Source organism: Lontra canadensis, unplaced genomic scaffold, assembly GCF_010015895.1.
Source record: "Lontra canadensis isolate GAN:19392208 unplaced genomic scaffold, GSC_riverotter_1.0 scaffold20, whole genome shotgun sequence".
Classification (NCBI taxonomy): domain Eukaryota; kingdom Metazoa; phylum Chordata; class Mammalia; order Carnivora; family Mustelidae; genus Lontra; species Lontra canadensis.
This window is the reverse complement of record NW_022631014.1, coordinates 23,247,054-23,259,233: the sequence shown is the minus strand read 5'-3', so window position 1 is coordinate 23,259,233 and position 12,180 is coordinate 23,247,054. Positions and strand designations below refer to the sequence as shown.

At 39.1% G+C, this 12,180-nt stretch overlaps 1 protein-coding gene across 4 annotated transcripts in view; it reads right to left on the bottom strand.

The window, feature by feature from the left end:
* Positions 1–12,180, bottom strand: part of FBXL2 (F-box and leucine rich repeat protein 2) — a 130,811-nt gene that overhangs the window by 49,562 nt on the left and 69,069 nt on the right. For 3 of the 4 annotated variants that reach the window (XM_032861319.1, XM_032861320.1, XM_032861321.1), the window contains exons 3-5: positions 7,788–7,842; positions 7,212–7,286; positions 1,277–1,371 (exon numbers count right to left, since the gene is read on the bottom strand). In XM_032861319.1, coding sequence (XP_032717210.1) covers positions 1,277–1,371; positions 7,212–7,286; positions 7,788–7,842 — 225 coding nt within the window. The remainder of the gene's footprint in view (positions 1–1,276; positions 1,372–7,211; positions 7,287–7,787; positions 7,843–12,180) is intronic. The other variant, XM_032861322.1, reaches the window with a different exon arrangement.

The window sequence follows — 12,180 nt, the reverse complement described above, 5'->3', positions numbered from 1 at the left end:
CTATGTGCTCACCTGGCCTATAACCAAGCATTTCTATCTCTGGCACAAGGCCTCTTTTGGAGTCTCCAAACCCAGCAGATTCCCGCAGTGCACTCTCGTGCTGTTCCTCCCAGGGGAAGGTGAGTCTCCCTGGATCTGCTGCTTGTGGGATCCCTGCTTGAAGAGTAGTGGCTCAACTGTGAAGTGGATCATGGTTTATGGCAACCCTGAGCTGATAACCCTCTCCCTGGCTCCATCTCTGCAGCCAGCTTCTCTGCTCTGATACCTGGGAGCTCTGCTACACCCAAGGACCCCCAGTCTTTCTGTGACTCCAAGGAACCTGAGACCACACTGTCTCAGTGAGGACTCCACCCCCCACCTAGCTACTGGGGCCACAACCCTGCATGGAGCAGACTTCTAAAAGTTCTGATTTTCTGCTCTGCTGCTCTCTCATTTCCCAAGAGCCAGTCCCCCTGCCCCCTGCAGTCTATCTTCTTGTACATCACCTTAGATTGACCTCTCCGCACGTCCTACCTTCTGTAAAGTGGTCGCTTTTCTGTTCATGGAATTGCTGCTCTTCTTCTCTTCTATCTCCTGTTGAGTTTGTAGGTGTTCAGAATGGTTTGATAACTATCTAGCTGAATTCCTGGGACCTGATGTAATTTAGGTCTTCTACTCCTTTGCCATCTTACTCCCCCCACCCCCAAGAACATAAAGGTTTTAATTATGTCTTGTCTCCAGAAAAGCACACGTCTTTAATAGTGGATTAATAACAGTTCCAATAACTAATGGCTATCCAGGAAGAGGTGGGCAACCATTTGTTTGGATAGGATACAACTGGATAATTACATCCTATCACAAGTAAGCAAAATCCAGGTGTGCTAAAAGAGGAAGGATTATTTTCAGTAGTATAATATGCAAAAAGACAGTCACTCTTGTGAGAATGAAACTAGAAGATCAGCAAATGAAGAAAAGCACAGCGGAGTCAACTATTATGTTATTACACATCAGGCACTCTATATACGTTGCTTTATGTGATATCCATGACACTCTCATGCAGCACCTACAGGCGCCTTCACTTTGTAGAAGAGAGTGGACACTCGGAGAGGTGAAATAATTTGTCCTAGAGTCATATTCCTGACCCAGGCCTGCTGACTCCCCAGTCATGGGTCTTTTAGTTCTCTATGCAAATTATTATAGAAAGAACTTACCAGAAGAAGAGCACATAATATTTTTGCTGACAACAAGGCAGCTATAAGCTGCCATGATAGAGTGAGTCACTGTGGATTCAACTTACTTCAGGGAGGAATCCCCAACACCAATGCAGCCTCGCAAGCTGAGCTTCCTCAGGAATCCACCGCATCGCTTGGAGATATTTTCCACCACTCGACCCTGGAATCAAAAAAGTCAGAAAAAAATATTTTTCATGCTGCTTATCTAACAGCATGATAACATGAAATTTAGAAATGGAATATATTTTTTCCAGGTGTAATGAAGCCATTTTGGAGCATTCCTCCAACACTCCACTGTTCCTAAAGAAGCTGCAAGCATTGAAAAATGTTTTCAATAAAGCATTAAGTATTAAAAAAAAAAAACTTAGTGCACTGTATTTTGGCAGCTTTAACCCTGGAGCTAGGCCTCCCCTACTCAGGGCTCAGAGCTACTGCACCAGTTGCAAGGTTTTTTGAGGTCAGCTGTAGGAAAACTGGCTTCTAAGCAGCAATCTAAAACAACATTGCTCAAAAAAAAAAAAAAAATTCTATTTTAGCTAAACATTACCACTCTAAAAGTTTGCAAATGTTTTATAAAAGTTCCCCCTCATCCTCCTTAGCAATCACGTATAAACACATTTGCTTTGAAATAGGAAACTTGGCTGGATACTGGCAGATACATTAAAAGAAAAAAATGAACACTGATAAAGCACTTTCACTTTTTCGGGCACGATTTTAACACTTTCTTGTACTTATTATGGCTCAGTTACTATTCCCAACAACTTCATGGTCTACTACTCCACAATGGAGACAATGAAGAGTATGTCTGGAATACAAATCTTTCAGGTCATCTCTTGTAACATTACCATGCACTGTGATTCAAGTCAATGTAAAACTACAAATCAATCCAGGCAGGACTACCAATGGTCCTTACACTTCAGGAATGATGGTTTGGGTTACTCTACTAGGTAGAGAACCATGACCAGCTGGGGTGCTTGCTGCAAAGGGAACACAGAATGGGAAGTAGAAGAAGACAGCTGAAAATATCAACTACCATCATGCAACCCATTACAGAAATGAAAACTCTGTCATGAATGCTTCTCCTTATTTTGTTATGAGTATGTGTGTATGTAAAGCCAATACATTTGTTTTCTTACCTCTTCTCTTCCCTTATGTAAAATAAGATGTACTGACATCATATCAAGTGTTTAAGTATCATTAATTCTATATCATACTATTTAAGATACAGGATATGAAGAAGAGTGAACATCACTCAAGGACATTCTCTCTTCTTTTGAGGAAGGAGTTAGTGTGTTTCTGGTTGTACACTGGATACTTGTACCACATTAGGTTGAATTTGGACCTTGTTATTTTCTTTATTTGGAGATTAAGTATGGCTTAAGGTGATACATATGGGTGCCAAGTTGACAAGGGGTGAACGTTTGATAATTAATCTGATGCATCAACTTGACTGGACCACAGAATGTGCAAACATTTGGCCCAACAGTATTCTGTATGAGTCTGTGAGGGTATTTCTGGATAAGATTACCACTTGAATCAGTAGAGAGAGAAAAGTCGCAGTGGGTGGGCCTCATCCAATCAACTGAAGACCTGAATAGAATAAAAAAGGCTGAGTAAGAGGGAACTCGCCATGCGTGACTGCTTGAGCTAAGACAGTGGTCCTTTATGGCCTTTGGACTGGGATGAAAAACATCAGTTCTTCTTAAGTCTGGAACCTGTCAGCTTTCAGACGAATCTACCCCATGGGCTCTGCTGGTTCACAGGTCATACTGGAGCTCCGTATCAGCTCTCTTGGGTCTCCAGCTTCCCGACTGCAGATCTTAGGACTTCTCAGCCTCCATAATCACATGATCCAATTCCTCAATATAAATTTCTGTGTTTGTATACATACAGACCCTATTAATTTTTTCTCTGGAGAATCCTGACAATTAACAGAATGGATTCAAACCTTCATTTAGCAAATAAAGAAATTAAATGGTCAAATTGCCAAGGTTACACTTTAGTGAGTAGTAGAGTTAGAGTTCTAACAGAGTTACTTGATTCTAAAGGCTGCACAACTACTCTTCCACAAGGGAGGAAATACTGAAAGAGGACCATTTGGGTCTTTAAAAAAAAGCTATTATCCTCACTTTATAACATGGCAATCTTGACACTGAACTGTAAGCACTAAGCATTCACTAGGACACATCAAACCACAGGATCACAGGAGCAAGGCTCACACATATTGTTACCTGGCTAACATCTTAAGATGAAAATCTACACTCTGATATTGTTAGCAGCTTTATTTATGCTTTCTTGAGTATTCCCTAAGTTAATAAATCGTTGTCACTGGAGGTGGGGAAGCTTATAACTTGGAAATCTAAGATAAACATTCAAGTAAAAAATAAAACAGCGAAAACCCTTCCATACCAACATCTACAAATGAGGTACACAACATATTTTTCTCCATTTCAAGTTGGTTACATTTATATAAGCTTTCTATTCTTCCTTTCTTTGGAGTAAAAGTTTTGGATCTCAGATTAAAAAAAAATTACATTCAGAATTTTCTGCTCTACTGTTTACAACGAAGAAAAAATGAGCACATAGTTTCCAAATGCAAAATTCAAGTCAATGACTGTGTATTATCCATTTAGATAGTATGTTGAATGATGATGTAAGTATGATAATTTCGGAATGAACAGCTTTAGAGAAAAATAAGGCCTAAATGGAGAGACCTTTGGAATTATAACTTTTAGATTAGCATGCTACTTGGTTATTTCTTATTTTTGGCCTGGTGGAATCTTTTTTTTTTTTTAAAGATTTTATTTATTTATTGTCAGAGAGAGAGAGAAAGAGAGAGAGAGAGAGATCACAAGTAGGCCGAGAGGCAGGCAGAGGCAGAGGCAGAGGCAGAGGGAGAAGCAGGTTCCCTGCCGAGCAAGGAGCCCGATGTAGGACTCGATCCCAGGACGCTGGGATCATGACCTGAGCTGAAGGCAGCCGCTTAACCAACCGAGTCACCCAAGTGTCCCTGGTGGAATCTTTATTAACCATGAAGACACTGACAAAAAATGTCCAACTTTTAAAGACATGGAAAATGCCTAAACATCAGGGTAACAATACTGAATCAGGAAAGAGTGATGCTCAAGGAAAGGCACAATGTACACTTGTCATCTGGATGCTTTATTCTACCTTTTCTCTGAAACACAACGGTCACATAACCCATTGTGTTCACGGTACCTACTGTTTCCTCCTAACTGACTGAACTACCCAGGAATCCCCCTACTGTTTCCTCTTATTAGATGAATGACCTTGGGTAAGTTACTCAAACTTTTTGTGCCTCAGTTTCTTCAATATGGTGTTTTTGAGAAAATTAAATGGATATTTGTAAGCTACTTAAATAGTGCCAGGCACATAGTAAATAGTTAGTATATTAATCCTGAACCTTGGTACATTCTCTTTCTCTCAACATACCCATAAATCCTCATTTTCATCCCAAAGAAATAATTTTAGGTGGTCAGTTTATCCATGGAATGCTTCCTGGGGTGAGTATCCAATGGGTCCTATTTAAAGAACACAGGGGACTCTGACACTTGGTTCATAATCCAGTCTGGATTCAAGTTGTTAGCCCCGAAAGGGGAACTAAATAATATTAGGCTAGACTAATACTAATATGGTGCTATCTATTTTAAGTTTTCACATGTAGGGGCACCTGGGTGGCTCAGTTGGTTAAGCATCTGATTTCTGCTCAGGTCATGAAACTGGCTGGGGTCCTGGCATCAAGTCCTACATCAGGCTCCAAATCTGCTTCTCCCTCTGCCCTTCACCCTGATCATGCTCTCTTTCTCTCTCTTGTTCTCACTCTCTCTGTCAAATAAATAAATAAAATTTTAAAAAGAAATTTTTACATGTAATTCTTTATATAACTGGTTACCCATAAACTAGTCTTTCCTTTAGTAGAAGTACTCGTAAGTCTTTCTACAATGTATTTATATAGCTATGATCGGCCGTAAGCTAAAATTCTGAAATCAAATAATATACAAGGTAGTGCTATTTACTTGAAATAGTAGCTTTTAAAATCTGAATTTAAAAGTTTTATATATGCCTTTCAAAAAGTTGTATAGTTCGGGAAAATCATCAAAGAAAACTGAGGGGACAATAAGAGCCACAAAAATAATAATTTGCAAGAATTTTAAAAAACAATGACTTTCCTTTGGTGAGCAGAAATGACCACAATTTTTGGAATTTAATGTGCTTCTCAGCATCACTAAGTAAACACAATGAACAAAGATCTAGAGATTATCAGTTTGAAGAAGAATCGCAGGTCAGCATGTTTGGGTGGGGCACTGTGGAATCACTGCTATTAAGCCTGGAAAGAGCATTACAGAACTCCTAATCCAGGGACCATAGTCCAAAACAGCAACTGAGCACTTATGTATTCAGGCTGGGTGTGAAGCCCTGAGGTCCCTGACCCTTCCCAATTCAAAACACCATAACATGAGAGGAAACCCACAGTGGGAAACCCTGCGCTCAGCCCCACTTGCTGCAGATGCTCTACTCCACTGGTTTGATAAGGGATCAGACACTCTCCAGCTAGTAAAGTAACCTAGTGAAAGAGGGTAAGGGCCTCCACAACTGATCGTTAGCTCTTCTCAGGTAACACGAGGTTAAATAACTCAGAGGAAATTGTTTGGGCTCATCTTACTATTAGGCATGATTATTTCCTTATCCATTAAAAAAAGACACAAAACATACATTTTGGTAGAAACACTTGATGAAAATGCTATATGAGGAACTGGATTAAAATACAACTCCATGACTACAACTGAATTGGCTAAACTAGAAATGAATAAGATTCTCCCAATGTTGGGCAGATAAACTTCAGAATCTGCACACCCTTAACACAGTAGTCTAGATAATTATTATTTTTTAAAAAAATTTTATTTATTTGTCAGAGTGAGAGGGAGAGCACAAGCAGGCAGAGTGGCTGGCAGAGGCAGAGAGAGAAGCAGGCTTCCCACAGAGCAGGGAGCCCGGTGCGGGTCTCGATCCCAGGACCCCGGATCATGACCTGAGCCAAAGGCAGGAGGCTTAATGGACTGAGCCACCCAGGTGTCCCAGTCTAGATAAATATTGTGTGCAATGAAGATTACTTTCCTCTTTCCTTTTCATTATAAGTTGATATTTAATCTAAAAGTTGTTTTAAAATAAACTTTTCTCATTTGGTCAGGCTTACCACTCTTACATGGGGATATTCACATATTTCCAGATAAATACATGAAAATCCTAGAATTATAAAGGCTTTGAGGATTTTTTTTGCCTCTTTATTTTATAGACAATAAAACTAAAGAACTGAGAGATTATATGGCTTAAGTGGCTGAGCTGCAGTGATATCTCAGGTCTCCATCTTCACTCCTCGACCCATTCTTCTGCCATTTCTCCATTCTTGATGCTGAATTAGAATTCTCAGTGGATCTTTCAGATCAATAAATATTTGTCAGGAGTCTGCTAAGATTAAATCACTGAACTGGGTGTTAATGATGCAGGTTCGGGGCTTTAAAAAGCTAAGTGGCAATACCAAGGCTATAGACATGAACAAGGAGGGAAAGTAGTTTGTTACTGATACAGAGCCAAAGCAAAATACATGCAGAATTTTGGTCTTGATGTACATAGATACCTTCTAGGTTTTTTTCCTTCTCTCCTCCACCCTGATATCTTAATATTAAATCTAGGGGTGCCTGCATGGCTCAGTAGGTTAAGCCTCTGCTTCAGCTCGGGTCATGATCTCAGGGTCCTGGGATCGAGCCCCGCATCAGGCTCTCTGCTCAGCGGGGAGCCTGCTTTCCCCTCTCTCTCTGCCTGCCTTTCTGCCTGCTTGTGATCTTTCTCTCTGTGTCAAATAAATAAATAAAATATTTTTAAAAAATTAAATCTAAATGCAGCAAAAGAAGAAGGCAGGAAAGAGTGACCAGTTTACTTATCTTTTTAAAAAGTCTGTTGTCTAAAAGAAAGCTAACTTACCTCTACATCTGTTTGAAAGTTAAAAAGGTCTATTCTTTGCCAGTTGCTTCCATCCAGGGCTAGGATGTTCCAGGCCTAGGGGGCGGGAGGCAGAGGAGGAGAGATGGGAGTGAAAGAGATATACTGAGACTGTTAATGGAAGTCCTGATTCAACCTCTGTATTTCCAAACTTTTATTCTTGATATACATTAAGTAGACAATCAAATATGGAATTATGATAACACCATGTTATATTAAATGTAAAAGATGACATTTAAAGTTAACTGCTTGGGACACCTGGGTGGCTCAGTTGGTTAAGCATCCAACTCTTGATTTTGGCTCAGGTCATGAGTTTGGGGTCGTGGGACTGAGCCCCGCATTGGCTCTGCGCTAGATCTGGAGCCTACTTAAGAGTCTCACTCTTCCTCTCTCTCCCACTTCCACTGCCCCTCCCCCCACTAGCGCACAGACACGCATGTGCACTTTCTTAAAAACATTAAATTTAAAAAAGTTAACTGCTTGTTTGAACTAAAACTAAAACTCATTCTAATAAAACTCAGTATTTATTGATTGATAAAAATCTGGTTAATACTCTACCTTGGAAATCTGTGCACATCGGCACAAAGTTACTATATCCAAGAAGGAAAATATTCTAGGAAGAAAGGGGAAAAACAAAAAAATGAGATGGTATTAACATTTTAGGATATTTACAACTTGAAAGATAAAATCTAATGCACCATCCTGATATAAGTTTTTTTCAAGATTCCTCAATTTGAAATACACAAGCTCACTATAATTCTGCAACACTACTGTGAAATATCAAATGTTCACATGTTCCAAAGCTGTTTTAGACTCACTACACAAATCCCCTTAAAAAAGAACCTGTTAAACTTTTATGTCACTTGTTCTATGACATGGACTTGGGACAGTAGATCATAATTTATTCTATTAAAAAGCCAACTCTCTAATCTCCTAGACACTAAGCCTGGGGAGAGCTAAATCCTTCTAATTCTAATGTCCCTAGCACACGGTACAAACTCCTTTTCTGTTAACAGATGTACCAAAGAGGTTCAGATGTCTGAGCCTCAAATAACACAGCCAAGAAAGACTCAATGATAAAACCCATTTGGCTTTGATGTATTTGTTCACAGAGCAGAAAGATGGAGTCCATTCATTGGCAAGTTCTATAGTGACCAGTTTTTGCTGAGCAAAAGCCAAGAACCACAGAAGGGGAAAGATGAGGAAAAGAAAAATCAGAGAAGTAAACAAAAACCTAGTAGTGCCCCTAGAGGGAGCAGTAGCTGTCAGCATGGCAGGGGACTGAGTGAAGTCCCAACACGGGCAGTGGAGAGGAGTTGCTGACAATAGCACTGCGGCAAATACCTGCGTGTGTCTCAGCCCTGTGCGGTAACAGCTGCAAACAAAGAGCAGCTTTTCTGAAAGAAGAGAGGTTTATGAGGATGAGGTCAGGGACAATAATAGGATCTCAATTCTCATAGTTCTGGGAGATAAATATGAGAGTTTGTGTCTCTGTGTAGAAGGGGGAAAAGGTAAGATTGCAAACAGCCACCTATAAAGTTCTTCAAACTTCTCCAAAGATAACAATGGTCAGTTGAAAATCCATGGGCTCAGAGAACAATAGCAGATCCATAAAACCCCAGAGCATTGTACCCTACAATAATGCATACACAAGCATTACCACAGGGCTAGTGATGCTACAGGTACCATTCTATAATACAGGCTCCAATCACTTTCTACTGAAAAGTAAAGAATAGAAACATAAGGGCTATACTGACCTTAAAAGATGCAATGGAACTTTGTATATAGAAAAATGTTGGTGGCTAAAAATACGCACTAAAGTATATGCTAAACATGTTTCAGGGTGCCTGCAAACCTACACTGTCTCTATGGAAATACATCTTGTCCCACCCACACGCCTTTCTGCCTCAAACATCCATGTTCTGTGCCATATGACCATTCCACTATGAGCCACAACTCATCACTAGCTCTCTAATAGACCAAGGACCGGAGAGTGAAATGCATATGGTAGAATATTCTGGGGCTGGGTTCTAAAGTAAAAGCCTAGGTGAAAAAGGAGTTAGCCAAGTTTCCCTTGAGAATCCCTTAAGACTGTACCACCTTGGAGACCACATTCTATCACCTCTTCATAAGAACAATTACACTGATATTTAAAAAGGTAGCTAACTTTGATTATGCATTTACTATGTGCTAGCCACAGCTTATGTTAGTCATTTAACTGTCTCAACATTGTTTATTATCTCTTTTTCAGAGAATGAAACGGAGCACAGAAAGGTTAAGTAACCTGCCCAGGCCACACAGATAGTAAGAATAGAGGTAGCGTTTGAAACCAGTTAGTCTGGCTTGAGAGCCCAAGTCTATGACCACTACATATATAGCCTTAGAAAGTTAAACTCAACTGTTTTCACCTCAGGACTGGACTAGATGCTATTTTTTTTTTCAACTGAACAGCTGATAAAGTAATTTTGCTTTGTAAGCATGCTGTATGGAAAACACCTATCTTTGAAAGCTAGGACCACACTAACTGAAGCAAAATGCTCACACATCCAGCCACACATGAGAACCAACAGCTGGAGCAAAAGTTCACATAACTCATCTCAAGCTTACTACCAAATTTTATGGTTACTGAATAAAAAAGCAGATTGCCTTTAATATTTATTTTCCCTCTTCCCATCATCCCATAAATATATGTAGTTGAATTTGCACAAATTAAATAGGCATGATAGGACTCCAAACTACCAAACTGCAGCCTAAGCCAAATTCCTGAAATCATGTTTCAGTGAATAAAATAAATGACTTGAATAACAGCGTGGGACAGTGGCAATAGAGACAGAGATAGCTAGAGGAGTTAAGAGTCATGGTAAATTGAGTTCCAGCCTTTCCAAGCATTTTTTTTTTCCTGGAAATTGCTTCCTACCTCAAATGTGATAACTTCACCCTTCATTAGGAAAGCACTGCAAAGTCAACTTGGTTATCAGCAAATATATAAAGGGATATATAGGAGTGGATATACTTCTGAACTTCGTATTCTATTCCACTGGTCTGTTTGTCTACCTTTGTGCCAATAAGACTGTTTTAATTATGAAGCTTTTTAAGTCTTGAGGTCTGGTAATGTTAAGTCTTTCAATTTTGTTCTTTAAGATTACCTTGGCTATTCTTGATTCTTAGAATTTCCTCTTCCCTTTTAGAATCAGCATGTCAATTTTCACAAGAAAACTTTATGGAATTTTAACTGGGATTACACTGCATTTATAGAAACTTTGAGGAAAATTGAAACCTTTATAATATTAAGTCTTCCAATCCAGAAATGTGATATATTCCATTATTTATTTAGGATGTCTTTAATTTCTCATAGTAATTTTTGTAGTTTTCCATATAGATACTTTCTTCATCTATAGAGTCCCCTGCGCCAGTTATTTGATTTGATTAAAATGGAATTTTAAAATGTCATTTCCTGTGTTGTTTGTTTTTTTTAAGTAAGCTCTACACCCAAGTGGGGCTTGAACTGATAACCTGTTCACCACTTTCCTCCTTCAGATGAAGCCCTGTTAACCATCAATCTTTTTAATGTTTCCACAGTTTTGCCTTTTTCATAATGTAATTACTAGACTCATATAGTATGTGCCCATTCAGAGAGGCATCCTTCACTTAAAGTTTGTCTTTTAGTGGCAAGACAGCTCATTATTTAAATGTTACATTAATATTGAAATATTAATATTAATATTGAAACTGATGTACCAGTTTATCCATTCATCTATTTAAGGTCATCTTACTTGCTTTCAGTTTTGGGAGATTATGAATGATTCTGCTATACATATTTGTATGCAGGTTTTTGTGTAGGTATGTTTTCTACTCAGTTGGATAAATAGCTAGAATTGCTAGATCATGTAACCTTATGTTTAGCTTTGTAAGAAACTGCCAAATTGTCTCCCAAAGTGCCTCCACCATTTTGAAGCTCCACCGGCAATGAATAAGAGTTCCTGTTGTTCTGAATCTTGTCAACGTTTGGTATTGTTAGGTTTTTACATTTAGGCCATTCTAAAGAGGTGTACAGTGATATCTCGTTCAGTTTTTAATTCCTTAAAGACATGATACTAAGCATCTTTTCATATGCTTACTGTCATGTGTATGTCTTCTTTGGTGAAGTATCTAAATATTTTGTCCATTTTTTAAAATAAATTTTATTTATTTGACAGAGAGAGAGAGCACAAGCAGGCAGAGTAGCAGGGAGAAGGAGAGGGAGAAGCAGGCTCCCTGCTGAGCAAGGAGCTGGACATGGGGCTTGATCCCAGGACTCTGTGATCATGACCTGAGCCGAAGACAGCCACTCAACCAACTGAGCCACCCAGGTGCCCCTTGACCATAAAAAAAAAAAAAAAGACTTTATTTACTTGGCAGAGACAAAAGGAGAGTACAAGCAGAGGGAGTAACAGGGAGAGGGAGAAGCAGGCTCCCGCTGAGAAAAGAACTGATGTGGGGCTTGATCCTAGGACCCTGGGATCATGACCTCAGTTGAAGGCAGACACTTAAACTGACTGAACCATCCAGGCACATCTATTTTGCCTCTTTTTTGATTCATTTGTTTTCTTATCAGATTTTAAGAGTTCTTTGTGTATTTTGGTCATCAGTCCTTTATCATATATGACTTTGAAAAATATATTCTCCAAGTCTGTGGTTTGTCTTTTCATTCTCTTAACATTATCTTTCCCAAGGAGTAGTTTTTAATTTTAATAAATCCAACTTACCAATTTTCTCTTTGATAGATCATGCTTTTGGTATTGTATTTAAAAATTCATTGCCAATCCCAAGGTCACCTACATTTTCTTCTGTGGTTTTTTCAGAAGTTTTATTGTTTTGCATTTGCCATACAAGTCTAGGATCCATTTTAAGGTGATTTCTGTGAAAGGTGTGAGGTCTGTGTTTACATTCTGCCTCTGCATATAGATGTCGA